This window comes from Triticum aestivum, chromosome 1D, assembly GCF_018294505.1.
Source record: "Triticum aestivum cultivar Chinese Spring chromosome 1D, IWGSC CS RefSeq v2.1, whole genome shotgun sequence".
Lineage (NCBI taxonomy): Eukaryota > Viridiplantae > Streptophyta > Magnoliopsida > Poales > Poaceae > Triticum > Triticum aestivum.
In genome coordinates this window covers 63,494,577-63,513,033 of record NC_057796.1, presented here as the reverse complement: position 1 = coordinate 63,513,033, position 18,457 = coordinate 63,494,577, and the positions used below count along the sequence as shown (strand labels likewise).

At 48.1% G+C, this 18,457-nt stretch overlaps 1 protein-coding gene across 1 annotated transcript; it reads right to left on the bottom strand.

Moving 5' to 3' along the window:
• Positions 1-14,999: 14,999 nt before the first annotated feature.
• On the bottom strand, positions 15,000-18,255 carry LOC123180322 (nitrogen regulatory protein P-II homolog). The gene is made up of 7 exons (XM_044592350.1): positions 17,951-18,255; positions 17,807-17,852; positions 17,686-17,713; positions 17,509-17,596; positions 16,179-16,246; positions 15,845-15,914; positions 15,000-15,388 (listed from the first exon to the last, which is right to left on the bottom strand). The coding sequence occupies exons 1-7, from the start codon at positions 18,135-18,137 to the stop codon at positions 15,276-15,278; spliced, it is 600 nt and encodes a 199-aa protein (XP_044448285.1). The 5' UTR covers positions 18,138-18,255; the 3' UTR covers positions 15,000-15,275.
• Between the last annotated feature and the right edge of the window lie 202 nt (positions 18,256-18,457).

Here is an 18,457-nt window from a genome sequence, read left to right as displayed (position 1 = left end):
AATTTTATTTTCCTGTCACGTTGATTCTCGACTTCACTCTGAAATTCCTTGAACTTTTCAAAGGTTTCAGACTTGTGTTTCATTAGGTAGACATACCCATATCTACTTAAATCATCAGTGAGAGTGAGAACATAACGATATCCTCCGCGAGCCTCAACGCTCATTGGACCGCACACATCGGTATGTATGATTTCCAATAAGTTGGTCGCTCGCTCCATTGTTCCGGAGAACGGAGTCTTGGTCATCTTACCCATGAGGCATGGTTCGCACGTGTCAAATGATTCGTAATCAAGAGACTCCAAAAGTCCATCTGCATGGAGCTTCTTCATGCGCTTGACACCAATGTGACCAAGGCGGCAGTGCCACAAGTATGTGGGACTATCGTTATCAACTTTACATCTTTTGGTATTCACACTATGAACATGTGTAGCATCACGTTCGAGATTCATCAAGAATAAACCATTGACCAGCGGGGCATGACCATAAAACATATCTCTCAAATAAATAGAACAACCATTATTCTCAGATTTAAATGAGTAGCCATCTCGAATTAAACGAGATCCAGATACAATGTTCATGCTCAAAGCTGGCACTAAATAACAATTATTGAGGTTTATAACTAATCCCGTGGGTAGATGCAGAGGTAGCGTGCCGACGGCGATCACATCGACCTTGGAACCATTCCCGACGCGCATCGTCACCTCGTCTTTTGCCAGTCTCCGTTTATTCCGTAGTTCCTGATTTGAGTTACAAATATGAGCAACCGCACCGGTATCAAATACCCAGGAGCTACTACGAGTACTGGTAAGGTACACATCAATTACTTGTATATCACATATACCTTGGGTGTTGCCGGCCTTCTTCTTGTCCGCTAAATATTTGGGGCAGTTCCGCTTCCAGTGACCACTTCCCTTGCAATAAAAGCACTCAGTCTCGGGCTTGGGTCCATTCTTTGACTTCTTCCCGGTAACTGGCTTACCGGGCGCGGCAACTCCCTTGCCGTCCTTCTTGAAGTTCTTCTTACCCTTGCCCTTCTTGAACTTAGTGGTTTTATTCACCATCAACACTTGATGTTCTTTTCTGATCTCTACCTCAGCTGATTTCAGCATTGAATACACCTCGGGAATGGTCTTTTCCATCCCCTGCATATTGTAGTTCATCACAAAGCTCTTGTAGCTTGGTGGAAGCGACTGGAGGATTCTGTCAATGACCGCGTCATCCGGGAGATTAACTCCCAGCTGAGACAAGCGGTTGTGCAACCCAGACATTCTGAGTATGTGCTCACTAACAGAACTGTTCTCCTCCATTTTACAGCTGAAGAACTTGTCGGAGACATCATATCTCTCGACCCGGGCATGAGCTTGAAAAACCAGTTTCAGCTCCTCGAACATCTCGTATGCTCCATGTTTCTCAAAACGCTTTTGGAGACCCGGTTCTAAGCTGTAAAGCATGCCGCACTGAACGAGGGAGTAATCATCAGCACGCTGCTGCCAAGCGTTCATAACGTCTTGGTTCTCAGGGATTGGTGCTTCACCTAGCGGTGCTTCTAAGACATAATCTTTCTTGGCAACTATGAGGATGAGCCTCAGGTTCCGGACCCAGTCCGTATAGTTGCTGCCATCATCTTTCAGCTTGGTTTTCTCTAGGAACGCGTTGAAATTGAGGACAACGTGGGCCATTTGATCTACAATACATAGTGTAAAGATTTTTAGACTAAGTTCATGATAATTAAGTTCATATAATCAAATTATTTAATGAACTCCCACTCAGATAGACATCCCTCTAGTTATCTAAGTGAAACATGATCCGAACTCAACTAGGCCGTGTCCGATCATCACGTGAGACGGACTAGTCAAGATCGGTGAACATCTCCATGTTGATCGTATCTTCTATACGACTCATGCTCGACCTTTCGGTCCTCCGTGTTCCGAGGCCATGTCTGTACATGCTAGGCTCGTCAAGTCAACCTAAGTGTATTGCGTGTGTTCCGAGGCCATGTCTGTACATGCTAGGCTCGTCAACACCCGTTGTATGCGAACGTAAGAATCTATCACACCCGATCATCACGTGGTGCTTCGAAACGACGAACCTTCGCAACGGTGCACAGTTAGGGTGAACACTTTCTTGAAATTATTATAAGGGATCATCCTACTTGCTACCGTCGTACTAAGCAAATAAGATGCAAAAACATGATAAACATCACATGCAATCAAATAGTGACATGATATGGCCAATATCATCATGCTCCTTTGATCTCCATCTTCGGGGCACCATGATCATCTTCGTCACCGGCATGACACCATGATCTCCATCATCATGATCTCCATCATTGTGTCTTCATGAAGTTGTCACGCCAACGATTACTTCTACTTCTATGGCTAACCGTTTAGCAACAAAGTAAAGTAAATTACATGGCGTTATTCAATGACACGCAGGTCATGCAAAATAATAAAGACAACTCCTATGGCTCCTGCCGGTTGTCATACTCATCGACATGCAAGTCGTGATTCCTATTACAAGAATATGATCAATCTCATACATCACATATATCATTCATCACATCTTCTGGCCATATCATATCACATATATCACTTGCTGCAAAAACAAGTTAGACGTCCTCTAATTGTTGTTGCAAGTTTTTACGTGGTTTGTAGGTTTCTAGCAAGAACGATTTCTTACCTACGTATGACCACAACGTGATTTGCCAATTTCTATTTACCCTTCATAAGGACCCTTTTCATCGAATCCGTTCCGACTAAAGTAGGAGAGACAGACACCCGCTAGCCACCTTATGCAACTAGTGCATGTCAGTCGGTGGAACCTGTCTCACGTAAGCGTACGTGTAAGGTCGGTCCGGGCCGCTTCATCCTACAATGCCGCCGAAACAAGAAACGACTAGTAGCGGCAAGAAGAATTGGCAACATCAACGCCCACAACTTCTTTGTGTTCTACTCGTGCATAGTAACTACGCATAGGCCTGGCTCATGATGCCACTGTTGGGAATCGTAGCATAATTTAAAATTTTCCTACGCTCACCAAGATGCATCTATGGAGTCTACTAGCAACGAGGGGAAAGGAGTGGATCTACATACCCTTGTAGATCGCGAGCGGAAGCGTTCCAATGAACGTGGATGACGGAGTCGTACTCGCCGTGATCCAAATCACCGATGACCGAGTGCCGAACGGACGGCACCTCCGCGTTCAACACACGTACGGTGCAGCGACGTCTCCTCCTTTCTTGATCCAGCAAGGGGGGAGGAGAGGTTGATGGAGATCCAACAGCACGACGGCGTGGTGGTGGATGTAGCGGCTCTCCGGCAAGGCTTCGCCGAGCTTCTGCGCGCGAGAGAGAGGTGTTGCAGGGGAGGAGGGAGGCGCCAAAGGCTGTAGTGTGCTGCCCTCCCTCCCCCCCTTTATATAGGCCCCCAAGGGGGGTGCGCAGCCCTTGGAGATGGGATCTCCAAGGGGGGGGCGGCGGCCAAGGGGGAAGGGGTTGCCTTGCCCCCCAAGGCAAGGGGAAACTCCCCCCCCTAGGGTTCCCAACCCTAGGCGCATGGGGGGGAGGCCCAAAGTGGCGCCCCAGCCCATTAGGGGCTGGTTCCCCTCCACTTTCAGCCCACGGGGCCCTCCGGGACAGGTGGCCCCACCCGGTGGACCCCCGGGACCCTTCCGGTGGTCCCGGTACAATACCGATAACCCCCGAAACTTTCCCGGTGGCCAAAACTGGACTTCCTATATATAATTCTTCACCTCCGGACCATTCCGGAACCTCTCGTGACGTCCGGGATCTCATCCGGGACTCCGAACAACTTTCGGGTTTCCGCATACATATATCTCTACAACCCTAGCGTCACCGGACCTTAAGTGTGTAGACCCTACGGGTTCGGGAGACATGCAGACATGACCGAGACGCCTCTCCGGTCAATAACCAACAGCGGGATCTGGATACCCATGTTGGCTCCCACATGTTCCACGATGATATCATCGGGTGAACCACGGTGTCGAGGATTCAATCAATCCGTATGCAATTCCCTTTGTCAATCGGTATGTTACTTGCCCGAGATTCGATCGTCGGTATCCCAATACCTTGTTCAATCTCGTTACCGGCAAGTCTCTTTACTCGTACCGCAATGCATGATCCCGTGACTAACGCCTTAGTCACATTGAGCTCATTATGATGCATTACCGAGTGGGCCCAGAGATACCTCTCCGTTTACACGGAGTGACAAATCCCAGTCTCGATCCGTGCCAACCCAACAGACACTTTCGGAGATACCCGTAATGCACCTTTATAGTCACCCAGTTACGTTGTGACGTTTGGCACACCCAAAGCACTCCTACGGTATCCGGGAGTTGCACGATCTCATGGTCTAAGGAAAAGATACTTGACATTGGAAAAGCTCTAGCAAACGAAACTACACGATCTTTTATGCTATGCTTAAGTTGGGTCTTGTCCATCACATCATTCTCCTAATGATGTGATCCCGTTATCAATGACATCCTATGTCCATAGTCAGGAAACCATGACTATCTGTTGATCAACGAGCTAGTCAACTAGAGGCTTACTAGGGACAGGTTGTGGTCTATGTATTCACACATGTATTACGATTTCCGGACAATACAATTATAGCATGAATAATAGACTATTATCATGAACACAGAAATATAATAATAACCATTTATTATTGCCTCTAGGGCATATTTCCAACAAACAGTTGCCCTCCTGGCCGGGCAGTTTAATCTCCTAACATTCCAACACAGTGTGTTGATGGGCTGACTTAACATGGAGACCACAGGAACACACATGGTTGAGTAGAACCATAGGAGTCTAAGTCTGAGAAGAGACATCGCAAACTTGAAGAAATCAGGCGCATTTGAATTTGAATACTCGAGGCACAACATCCACCCATGGGCACGCAACGAGGTTCAGAGTACAGACACAACATAGAAGGAAAGATACAGACCCCTCTGGGCCAACTAGCCATACTTGCTAACATAAGAACGTGGCAACATCCAGGGCAAACAAGCAGATCAGACTGCATCAAGGCCCACACTCCCCTGGAGCACAGCGCCGTCCTGAGCCGAGGCAATCTCCAGGGCTCCTTCGCCGCCGTGGTCGATCAGGGCATCTTCAACATCATTGACAGCCTTGTCGTCGAGGCGGAAGAAGTCACGCATGGCCACGATCACCTCTGGGGGTAGCTGCTCCTTGAACTTGGCGGTGAAGTCGTCCAGAGTGGCTTCCGTCACATCTTTGCCATCCTTAGTAATACCCAGGCTGCGAGAGACCAGCCGCTCAGTAGCTTTGGCCACCGGAGCAACCGCCGGGCCACTAGAGCGCCTGATGCGCTGAAGGGAAAGGCCACCCTTGGAGGAAATCCGCACTCCAGCCAGGGTCTTCCTGCGAGCTGCCGGCGGCCTGGGAGGCGATGAACCAGGCGAGGCGAGGATGCTCGGCTGACGCTCCACGAAGAGAGGCGCCACCGCCCCTTCCCCAACCGGGGCCACGCCAACATGCACCGGAGAAGGGGTTCGCGACACCGGACCATCACAGCGCAGCGGCGGCATGGGCGACACCTCGAAGCCCGGGGGCTTAGCAGGAGAGGGGAGCGGCTCCAGCAGCATCCCAGGCGAGCAGAGAGGCAGCGTGACGGGGTTGACATGCAGCAGCGGAGAACTCTGCGATCCAACCCTCTTGGACCGCGGGTTGGACAGCAGCACAGAAGTTGGGGAGCTGGGCGGGGACGCCGGCGGAGTGAGAGCCTCCAGCGAGCGCCTCCGATCACCACGGGGAGAGCCGTGCCGAGAGGTGGAACGCCCCCGGTTCCCAGCACGCTCCCCCTCTATAACGGGCAGGAGCTCGCCGGCACGATCAAGGGCACTGCCACCCGATCCGGAGCCACGCAGAAGACCAGAGCCGGCGTCCACATCCTGAACAGCAGCCGGCACCAGCGACAGGGGAAGGGCGGAGAGCTCCGTCGCGCGACGACGACCACCCGACCGATCCCTGGAGCGATCTTGTCCAGCCTCCCGTTGGCGGTCACGTGTGTTGCGGGAAAGGGAACGACGCACCCTGGCGCTCCAGCCTTCACGAGCCCGGGCACCATCACGGCCACGGCGCCCATCGTGGTCTTCATCATCCCGCCGGTCATTGCGTCGAGCTTCACGGGCCGGAGCAGCGCGCCTGTCCGACGGGACGTAGGTGCCGTCGACGAACTTTCTATACCAAGTGAACTCCTCGACGTCCGGCGGCGGCGGGTTGTCATCATCTTCTCCGGCCTTGGAATGGTCCTCAAGGAGGTCAAGGTGGACGATGACGCGGTGGCGAAGCCCGCGACGCCCACGACGCCGGTGCCCGCGGGCAGGCAGTGTGAGCCATTTCACCTGAGGGATGGCGCTGGGGTCGGCAGTACAAGCCCAGAGCGACAGGTCGCGGGTGTCCTCCTTGCGACGGGAGCGGGGCTCGATGTAGTCCAGAGAGCAGCGACGGCCGATGAGGAATGTCGCCACATACTCGTTCCAGGCATGCAGGGGCACCCCCTCTAGGCATAGCCGGACGTGCAGGAGCATGTCCTCATTGTCAGCATGAGCCTCCAGCCTCCATTGCTGCGCAAAGATGCGATAGCCCGAGCCAGGCAGGAAGTCGCGGGACACGGCATCAGCGCAGTGATGCTGGTACATGAAGCGGATGAGGAATCTCTCCGGGTAGTGCTTGACCACTTCGACGTCCTCCTTGCGAGCCCCCAAGGCCTTGGCGATGTCTGCCGCCACCTGCTGGCAGGAGACATCTTGACGGTCACCCTCGAGCCAGGCAACCGCCGCGTTGGTGGAGAGGACGGCCGACTCCGCCTGCATCTCAGGCGTCGCCGGGACGACGACGAAGTCTTCGGCCGGCCTGAGCGAGGCATCCCCAGGCCGCAGCGCCATGCCCAAGGGGGCGGACGGCAACAGAGGCGGTGGATGAGGCGGTGGCACAGCACCAGGCGCAGTCGGCACCCTGGATTCCCACCCTCGGCCTGGGCGGGCAGGAGCTTGGGCAGAGGTCGCAGCGGGGCGAGGCAGAGGGGGTGGTGGCAGGACGGGGCCGTCAAGAAAGCTCAGGGGCATCCATCTGTTACGGCAGCCCCGCGATTTATGCCCGTTCTGCAGGCAGTGGGAGCAGCGAAGTGGGTCTCGGCAACCTAAAGCCCTATGGCCCTTGAGCAGGCACCTGCAGCAGCGTCCGAAGAGCCAACGCGGGATGGGCGGCAGCTTGAATGCCGGAGCAGGCAAGTCCGGCTGGCGCGGCCCTTTACACGACGTGACCAGCGTCCAGTCGCCGGTCACCTCCATCTCGCGCCCCGCGCCACCAGAGCCAGCAGCCAGCAATGAAGGCGCGCCCGCGGCAGGGCGGGGGGAGGCCATCTGCCCCCCACCATCGCAGCAAAGAGGGGCTCCCTCTTGAATGCGCATAGAAAGCGCAGCGGAAGAGGCAGGGCCCGAGCCAACCAGGGCGCGGCACGGAGACGCCCCGACCGGCTGCGAGTCCGGGACGAACTCCACGGAGGCAGCGGGGCTGGCCCGACCCCGACCACCTAGACATGGATCTGGATCTGGGTCCGACGAGGAACGCATCGGGGGCGCCAGCTGCGCAAGCTGCACAGGGGAACGGAGCAGGGCACCAGCAGGAGGAGGTGGCAGGGGCATGAACCAGGTGCCAAGCACCAGGCCTGGAGCAGCATCCGCCAGCGCCGGGGCGGGAGCGGTAGCTGGCGCGGGCGCCGCCGGGAGCCGCGTGGGAGGGGGCATATTTTTCAACGGACCAGTAAATATGTTCTTTGGTAGTACTCCAGCTTGTAGTAGCAATCCAGCGGCAATATTTCTCATGACTGAATAGTTATGTAGATTTCAGTGTAAAAAATGAAGGAATAGTTTTAGGTTACTTTATGACTAGCCGTCACTTGGACCAAGGATAAACTCGGAGACAGATGCCAGTAGTGCTGGATGCCTGGATGTGTATATTACTTCAACCTGTAGCAGCTAGCTCCCAAATGTTGCCATCAAGCATTGAAATGTTCTCAACATGTTGCATTGTCAGCCATGATATGTTGTCAAAGCGCGCGGTGGCTGCTGCTAATGCAATATGCACGCATGCATGGGTCAAAGCTTTGACTTAGTGACACGGAGTAAGACAAACGGGGCAGATTAGTCTAGAGTATATATGTTGTAGTATTGGTGACAGCCACCGGGTTGTTTTGTTTCTAGAATGTCGCGTCTAGGTCGAAGAATCCTTTTCAAAGTCGGCTCGACCATAGGCAAAAAAATAATTAACATGCCAAACTGATGTTCTAACAAAAGTCAACCGAACAATGTCTGACCTCACAGATTCATTGAACTTGCTTAGGTGTCCATGCACTGACGAGCATATATTGGTAATAGGATGGTTAATAGCTAACACAAAGATCTAGTTGCAAATGGGCAGGTAACACCGGTTTGATCTCGGTTGGTGTTTATGCCAGACTCTTGCCAACCTGATTAACATGTATCTGTATTTCTAAGTTCCTTTTTTTTGGAATGAGTGTATTTTATAAGTGGTCATCTATTTGCATGTCCACTCAACTTTCTTAAATCATGGTTCTGTTTTCAAGATTTTTGGGCCAAGATCCAACCATGATCATCCAATATCACTGTACATACAATACATGCTTAAATTGTGATCACCAGAGAGATGCCATATGTCACGTCCCTCAAGTCGCCCCTTCCATGCGACTCTGGCGCGGACCCTCAATCACAGTCCCCTTCCCTCCTCCTCCTCTCCTCCCTCACCTCGCTGCCCCCAAAGGAGATGTTGGGCGAAGTCTCGCGGTTGCTGATGAAGGGGGTGTGACGGGTCTCCTCATGGTGGAGGCAGTCGAGTAGCACTGGGAGAGGAGGTAGTCGGTTGTAGTGTCGGCACGATGCATCGCAGCGGCGGCTAGCAGGGTCAACAACGATGGTGTGGCGTGGTGGAGGAAGTGTGCGGAAACAGTTCGATGACTGGCCACTTGGTCTGTGGATCCCAATTCCCAGCAGCATGGCGGGTCTCATCTAACCTCGAGTGCATAATCCCCCAGCATCTCGTGGCTCATGCCAACCATCTCGTATCGGTGTATGGTGCTTTAGCAATATACGTGTATTGTGGCAGAGCTAGTGATGTCAGATTGTGCCTAAGAAAGTGGTGGCGCGCAAAGAATTCGTTTGGGGGCAAGGCCTTCCCCAGATCTACTAGTGGCTTACATCAGCGATGAAGGTGCAGCTTGTTTGAGTGTCCCCAAATGTGGGATATTGGCGGTGTTAGAGGCCCTCCCCTCTCATCAGACGGTGCACGCTAGATTCGCCTTTGTTGGATCAGCAAATGGTAGGGGTAACTCATGCGGCTTCATTTTGGTGGTGCTTCCTCGAGTGTCGATCTCCAACTTCGTGCTGAAAACCTTAAGTCCGACATTAATTGGTTGTGCATATCAATCCCGATGTTATTGCATTGGTCCATTGTTGAAGACAGTGTTTGGATTTTGATCGAACTTAATCTTCAGGTTGAAAACCCATGATCTGACCCTAAGTGGTTGGATTTAATAATGACAACGCTTGCACCTTATTCTCTTCCTTGACACCTTGCTTTTTGGAGAACCATTCTCACAATCCACATGTTGTCAAGGGATGGTCGGTGTTGCTTGGATCATCGTTGCTCTTTTTTTAACATCCTCGATGTCTTGACTAGTTTTTAATATTGTGGCATTGCAGATGCCTGGTGTCATCGGCATCTTCTTGATATTACTAGATTACTGTGTATGCAAAAAGCATTAGTACACGGTGCCATTAACGGAACTGATATTACTATAGTTCCATTATGGTACATACAGTTTTGTGTATGATGTTCATCTTAGCTAACTAAGACTTGCAAAGACTTCAGGTAGCTAAAAATGCTGAAATTTGTTGTTTTTATTAATTAGTGAAAAAAAAACTAAGCTAGTGCCCTTGTTAAAAAAAAGGAGGTCGTTTGCCCGTTAAAACGACGAGCACTTTCAAAAAAGTTAGCTCGGTCAATTCAAAGACTTTTGAACTGAACCCAAGATATGAAATTGCTTCTTTAGTGGTGTAATGCCGTTGCAAAGCCGGCTTAATCATTATTTGTAGTTGCCAAGAAGAACAAGCGTGCGACTTTGGTTGAGCTGCAAAAAGAAAGGCAGGGAGACGTGAAAAAACGAAAAGGTGAAGCTAAGTGGCACGTCAATCTCTCTCACGCCCCACTAGCAACAATTTCCTATTTTGATTGAAGTGAAAACTCAACAGCCAGAAGTAAAATGAAGACGTGTTTGTTGTCTTTTGCACAAGCCACAAAGAGCCGTGTTTATTAACAGATCTTTACATGCGTAGCTTTGTGAATAATTCTTTCAAAAATCTGGAAAAACTTTTGCCTCACATTTTCCCATTGAGAGTACCAATTCACTCCCACAATCAAACTGTCATATCTTAAAGGGGGTAGCTATGTGTTTTGATTTAGAGAAAGCTATTTCTCAATCAACATTTGGTGGCCATCAAATCAATGTTTTATCATCCTCTTGCACTTGCATGAATCGTGAAGGTTACGAATGAAAATATCCCCTTCATCCCATAACGTAGGACGTTTGCGAAGGGAATAGTTATTTCTCAACCTCTCGTTGACAAGTAATAGAGCCGTTTTGGTACTATATGAAACTTGTCTAATCACTCTGAAACCGAGAATATCTTTGGCCATCTCTCCATGTCAACTGTCAAAAGTCAATCCACAGTGGCAGATAGAAAGGTTAAAAAGGTCCCAGTACTATTTTAAAAATATAATGTGACGCTCAACGCGTGTTCTCGTCATTAGCAAAGATCCTACAATCTACAATGATCGATATGCACACACTAAATAGAGAATCAATTAGTAGAGAGCCAACCCTAGGCCCGCACTGCTGCTTTACATGAGATCCGGTTAAAACTGAGATGATATCCCGATTAGTTTAACCACTACTCATTACTGACGAATCGGGTCGACGCGTATAGGATCTCGCCTGCCTGCCTTATCCCTCTGCTCCGTCGAGATGGCGACGGATCCACCGATCGGACGGCGGAGCTTGGATTGACTCGTGGGGAAAGGGAGGTCCGAAGTTCAACGAAGATTGCACGCTTGAGAATCAACGTGTTTCTTGGATGTTTTACCGTCTCTGAACTGCTTGCTTGCTTGCTTGACTGCGATGCGATGCGATGCAGCTTTTTCGGGTTGACACGTGCGGGGAGTCTCCGCGTAGATCGGCGCAGAGCCACTCATGCACGGGTGATGGGTCTGCATCGTCCATCATCCATGCTTGATTGATTGACCTCGTGTTCAGGTACGTCAACTCTCTGCGCTGCTCCGAGGCAAGGTTTATTTCGCTGGTCATCGTGCATGATACTGATAACCTAACCTCGCTTGGCCACCTTTGCGCCAAACGCGTGTGCTCTCTGTGCCAAATGCAAAGGTGGCATGGCACGACTACGTGGCAGCGTCGCCGCGTCCGGCGTACTCCTACCAACTTATCTTCGGCCGTCGGCCGTCGGCCGGCACATGCCTGACACGACACACGTACAACTGGAAGTCCACTTGCCTCGTACGCCACGCCTCCCTACTGCGGCGCGAGTTCCACGCTTCCCAGGCTTGCACAGGCAACTCCAACACCGTGACCCGTGCCTAAATGTCTGAACCACGCGACACATTTTATCATCTATGCGTCATCAAATGTCTAAGAGCAACTCCACCGCATCGATCCGAACGGATGTGCGTTTTGTCCGTTTTTTATTCATTTGGATCGGCATGTCCACTCTTTGCGTTTAGGTCGGCAGTGCGTCCAACACGCGGACACATTTTCATCCTCACGACCTGTTTGCAGTTTTTTTTTTGCGATATATCAAAAAAGGCCCAAAGTTCATATAATTCAAACAAAATACAAATATATCATTGTTTCACCACCAAATAAATATCTCATAGTTTATTACAAGCCAAATAAATTTAATTGTCTCAAATACATTTGAAAGAAAAAATATCCAATACATCTACTGATTGCCAACGTGAGCCCACATATACTCAACCAAATTATCTTGCAGTTGAATGTGAATTTTCCAATCACGCATTTGATGATGAAATTTATTAAACTGTGCAAACGTGGTGCTCCTCCATGCTCAGGCACAATGTGTTTACCCTAAAATTGAAACCCTTGGTCGTAGATATCATCCGGACGCTCACCCTCTACTATCATATTGTGCATGATCACACATCAGTCATCACCTCTCATAATTTCTTGGTGCTCCAAGTGCTCCAACTTCTTGATCACACAAATGTGGACTTGCAACTGGGACAAGAAAAAGGCGAGCCCCAATTGCATGTCTGCAGTGGAGTTGCAACTGGGACTTGCAACTAGTTGCATGTTGAGGGTGGACTTTCAACTAGGATAAAAAGGGTCGGACTCCCCACCCCCCTAGTTGCATATCGAGGGTGAAGTTGTAACTAGGGGGGGGGATGGTCAGGCCCCCAGTTGCATACCGAGGGTGAACTTGCATTTGAGATAAAAAAGGCGGGCACGCAATTGCATGTCAAGGGTGTAGTTGGACTTGCAAATAGGACAAAATGGACTCGGCCCAGTTGCGTGTCGATGGTGGACTTGCAACTAGAACAAGAAAAAGGCGAGCCCCCAAATTGCATGTCAACTGTGGAGTTGCAACTGGGACGAAAAATGGTTGTCCTCTCAGTTGCATGTCGAAGGTGGTCTTGCAACTAGGACAAAAATGGATCGTGCACCAATTGCATATCAAGGGTAGACTTACGACCGAGACAGAATTGGTGGGGCATCCAGTTGCATCTTGAAGGTGGACTTGCAACTGGGATTAACAAAAGGAAGACCGCCAATTGCATGTCAGAGATGTAGTTAGACTTACAACTAGCATAAAAATGGGTTGGGTCTAATTACATGTCAAGGGTGGACTTGCAACTAGGACAAGGTGGCCCCCAATTGCATGTCAGGGCTGGAGATGCAATTGGGACAAAGATGGTCGGCATCCCAGTTATGTGTCGAAGATGGACTTGCAGATGAGACAAAAATGCTACGTATCTGGTTGCGAGTCTATGGTTGACTTGCAACCGTGGCAAAAAAAAATCAAGGGCCCAGTTGCGTGTCGATGGTTCACTTGCAATTGGGATAAAAAGGGTCAGACCTAGTTGCGAGTTAATGGTGGACTTGCAACTGTGCCAAACTAAAGGCAATCCCTAGTTGCAAGTCGATGCTGGACTTGGAAATGGCAACTGCAGAATAAAACTATCGGGCCCAGTAGCATGTCAATGTTTACTTATAACTAGGATAAACAAGTCATGCACAGTTGCTAGTCGACGGTTGACTTGCAACTGGTACAAAAAGTCACCCCCTAGAGGTGAATTAATGGTGGACCTACAACTGAGGTAAGACAACTAATCGGGTCCAGCTGCAAGTTGACGGTGGACTTGCAACTAATGCAAAAAAGAGTCGGGGACTGTTGCCATAACAAATCAAACATCAAGTCAAGTTAGGAATCGAGAGTCGACTTGCAGCTAAAGAAAAAAAGTTTTGGATCCAGTTACAAGTTAATAGTGGACCTGGAGAAAAAAATGGTTGATCCCAATTGCAAGTTGAGGGTAAAATTGTAACTAAAGCAAAAAAAATGAAGCACAAAAAAGGTTAAAAAAAGCGTCGACTCTAGTGAAAAATAAGACGAAAACGAAGAGAGGAGAATGGGGAGAGGCAAAGCAGCCAAAGAATGGAGGTGATAAAAAGAGGCGGCAAACAAAGCACCATGTATCTTCCGCTTCTACAAAGCAGACCAATACCAAACGACAAAAAATGGCCATGAAAATAGCTAAGAAAAAACATATCAGAGGCCAGACAAAAAAATGAGCCTAACAAAAATGGGTCGGCAATTGGACATCGCGACAACGTAAGACCCACGAAAAAGTGAACCGTATCAAGTTTGCACAAAAATCACAACAAAAAGATCAGACGGACCACAACTTAGATGAGACATGCAAGTCTGGAGCGGGGACGACATTACGTATCCAATGGTGGACATGCAACCAAGGGAGTTGTGTGTCAATGCAACTGGGCTAAGAGGACATGCATTTAACCACAATTTCTTTTTTCTGCATTGGCTACAACGAAAAGATTCATTGATCCATTCCTACTCAAAGAAATAAAAATGTATTTGAAAAAGTTTGCAAATATGAAAATATTTATAAAAGTGAATTTTTAGAATTCAAAAAAATAAAACATAAAAGTTCATAACAAACAAGAATTTGCAAAAAAATACAAATTTAGATAATGTTTCTAAATGCAAAAAACTATTCGTGATTTGAAAAATATTGATGAAATGTTTTTTCACAAATTTCAAAAAATAAATAAAAAGATAAAAGAATAAACAAAAAATTAAAAAAGGAAAGAAAACAGGGATGAAAAATGAAAAAAAAACATGACGCACAGCACGGGTTCAACAGACGGAAAAGAAAAACCACAAGCCCATGTGCTGGTCGTCACTCTGTACTGAATGAGAAGGGAAATGGGAATGAGAAAAGAGACACCGGGGAAATGCGAGGATAACACTCGATGAGAATACGTAACAAAGCTAACACTCTTTTCAATTCTATAAATCGTGCGTAGGCTTGAGAAAGAAAGAAAAGAATCACAACACAGACCATACATAAAACACAAGGCCACACCCACACCGGACGCACGTGCTGAGATACGGAGCAACGCGCAATAACTGAAGACCAACGCAAGACACAGGACAGATACATACATCTGAGAAAAAAACTTTTTGCACGAATCTTGCAGCTCTAATCATGTGGAGGACAACTTAGATGTGACATAACTAAAAAACATCTAGATGTGAATTGTTTTTCATGTTATATGTCACTTGACTGAGACTTGGTTAAGTCTCGATCGACTAAGACATAGCCACGCCCAGAAAGAAAATGAAACTTAGATTGAACTGGCACAGATTACATCCAGCACCTTCTCACCAAGAGGGAGTTTGCAATCACTGCATTCCGCACACGAACCACAGTAACCACCCCATTCAACAACACCACCCGCCGTATGGATGCTGGTGCCAATTTATTCGTGCCAACACGCAAAGTTACATACACATTATTCCCCAAAGGTCAAGACACACACGGCCACAAGCAACCAGCCTGAGGGATGCGCTTACAGTTACAGGCAGCAAGAGCAGTCAAGCTCTACTCATGAGATTGTGATCACCGGAGGCAGTTTGTCTGACAGACCGCCGATCATCCTCTCCGCATGCACTCCGCGTTCGCCGGTGCGTACCCTTACAACATCCGCGACGGGTATCACTGGGAAAAAGGGCAGAAAGATAGACGAGGCCTAAGCATAGAGATCATGATGAGGTGCGTCTAAGGATAGTACTGCTAAAGATCATGACTCCTAGGTTTCTAAGAACACAAGCCAGCTGTAGAAAGCATTGGGATACTATGCATGTGATGAAACAACGCTTCAGGACTAAAGCACACACTTCTCAGAGGGCATGTATGTTGTCGTGATACTCTGTTTAGTGTTCACTAATACTCCCTCTGTAACTTAATATAAGACGTTTTTTGACACAACAAGAATGTCAAAAAACGTCTTATATTATGTTATGGAGGGAGTAGTTCGGTATTGTGGTTAGCTTCCTGGAGAAGCATTTCAGAGTGGCAAATACTAAATGACAGCAACGACTGTACGGGAATAAGATTAAACCCAACAGCGTGATTGCAGACTTCTAACAGTCGCCAAGAAAACTATGCACTTACAGAATATCTTCCCATCACCAATTTCTCCAGTTCTGGCCTTCTCAATTATTTTGTCAATTACTGGCTCAACCTAGACAGTGCAAAAACACATTAACATAATGCAAAACAAAACCTTCAGAAAGATACACAGAATGGACGGCACAAATATTTTAACAATACAATATATATAAAGTGAACAGCAAATCAAATTGAAACATAGAGAAATAAGGTAACTATCTGTATCACAGAGAAAATCTGTATCATTTCGATGCTATGATCAGCTATCTCGACCAGAGGCCATGAAAGATGTTCACTTTCTTTTTCAGGACTAATAAAAAAATAAACAAGCAATTACCTGCTCCTTGCACACGACTATTTCCATTTTAACTTTAGCAATAAATGTATCTTCTGAAAATTCTGACCCTGCAAACCAACAATGAGCAAGCATCAGCATAAGAACTTAGAACTGCATAAAGTAAACTAGTTACTGAATAGCACTAAGAATTAATATACTTGATCAATTAGGCATGTAAAATGACAATACTGACAAGAATGCCAAAATTACTCAGAAGAATCCATGTCTTTATCCCGATGTTTCTCTAATTCCCAGTCATTTCGCCCTAAAGTTGTTGCAATACTTTCTCTTGCTTGCCCATTATCTTTTCAGGTCATATTTTGTTCATGGGTATCCACTTTCACAAGCAAACATGACATAAACAGAAGTAGAATAAATCCATATTTTGTGACATACTCCCTCCGCCCCATAATATAAGACGTTTTTTGACACTACACTAGTGTCAAAAAACGTCCTACAATATGGGACAGAGGGAGTAGTTGACTTGAACTACTAATCAGTCCAATGTATGTTTCTACATATACAGAATCTAATTTCATATGAGTTGCTCAGTATACCAATATCACTTAAGCATATACGGAGTATAAGACTATGGGGAACTTATGTAAGAAAAATGCAAGAACGACTTTGTTCAATCTTTAGCTGTTGCTTCATCAAGGACCTAAATAAAACAAGAACGGAAATGTAAGAGAGGAAGGTACTAATGAGAAACATCAATATAACTTCTCAAAGCTTCGACTGGTTTCTGGTGTGATTCAACCTCATTCTAGTTGTTGCAATTGGCTTGTACTCATAACCAACCATCGGGATGCTCGAATGTTTGATACAGAAAATATAGAAAATGGTGCAAATGTGAAGTAGGAACTGTGTTACAGATATTTCATGACAATATACTACATCAAAAGAAACTAAAATGTAATCTCAAGTGCGACATTTGTAATAATCAGGGGTTGCTTCCAGTCCCTGGATATCTGCAGCTTCTTTAAAACAGAAAACATACAAACCACAAAGGATATCTCAGCACAGAACAATACAAGCAACAAAACCAGGCAAAGCAAATTACAGCCTTCTTTAACAAATGGGGGACTGGGGGGAACTAACATGACCACATTCAAGAGGGTGTGGTGATGATTTGTCAATTATTAATGAAAACCATTTATAACGACAATCCCTGACCCACTCCTTTCACAATTCAATGCAACGTTGGCTCTAGGGAACACATTAACACAAGGATCACAACTGATGGAAGCAGAAACTATACATGACGAACCACAAACACTGAAATACAGTTCAGCAATTTAGGCGCCACAACCGCGGGCCGGGCCAATACCTTCGTACCGCTCCGTCGACCCGCCCTGCGCCCCATAGCCCCGCACATCGGACACCGTCACACCTCTGATCCCCATTTCTAGCAAACCCTGCAGAATTTCCGTGGAGCTATTTGAACGAACACCTCGTGTACGTGAAAGAACTGCACAGACGGCTTGCAACAGCAGCCCGCACTCACCGACGAGACATGCGACACCCTCCATGGCCTGCACCAATTCGGCACGATTCACCATGGGTAAGTCAAATCTACAAACAAACCAGGAAGGCCCCGAAGCTCACTGGTATACTGACGCACTGACCTCAGGATGGCCTCGATCTTGTAGAACTCCGAGTCCGGCAGGTACCCTGAAAAAGCGATGGATGGAAAAACAACTGAGCTCGATCAAGGACCCGAACGGAGGCGAAAACGTTGCGTGTCAGCGAGGGGGGGAGGGGCTCCTGACCTGGGGAGGGAGCGCTCTGGGCGCGCGGGGGAGTGGCCAGGCGGCGATGACGGGCCGCGTTGACCTGGAGCCTAGACCAACGCGGCGGGAGGAGGCGGGCGGTTGGCAAGGGTCGCCGGCGATGTGCACCGTGGGGGAGGAGGCCGCCGGATAGGGTACCCACCGCGGAAGAAGTCGCCGGCGACATGATGAACGCAGTTGTTGGCGATTCAGTGTCGTCTACTGACTGCTGTTTCCGCACTCGGTCACAGGGTCAGACAATCCACCAATTATCGACTGAAAATAATTTGCCACTGTACAAAAACGTGTCTAATAGTACTAACGATTATATAATCTCGGCCGTTCAGGAATACGAAGGGTCGACCTCTCTTACCGACCAAGGAACAAAGATATCCAATATCGACAACGTTATCCCTCCCCCCTCTCTAGTCCAGTATAGTAAAATGTGATATAAAATGATGGATCCATAAAAATGTTCGAATTTCCAAACTCGTGTCTCTCACCAAA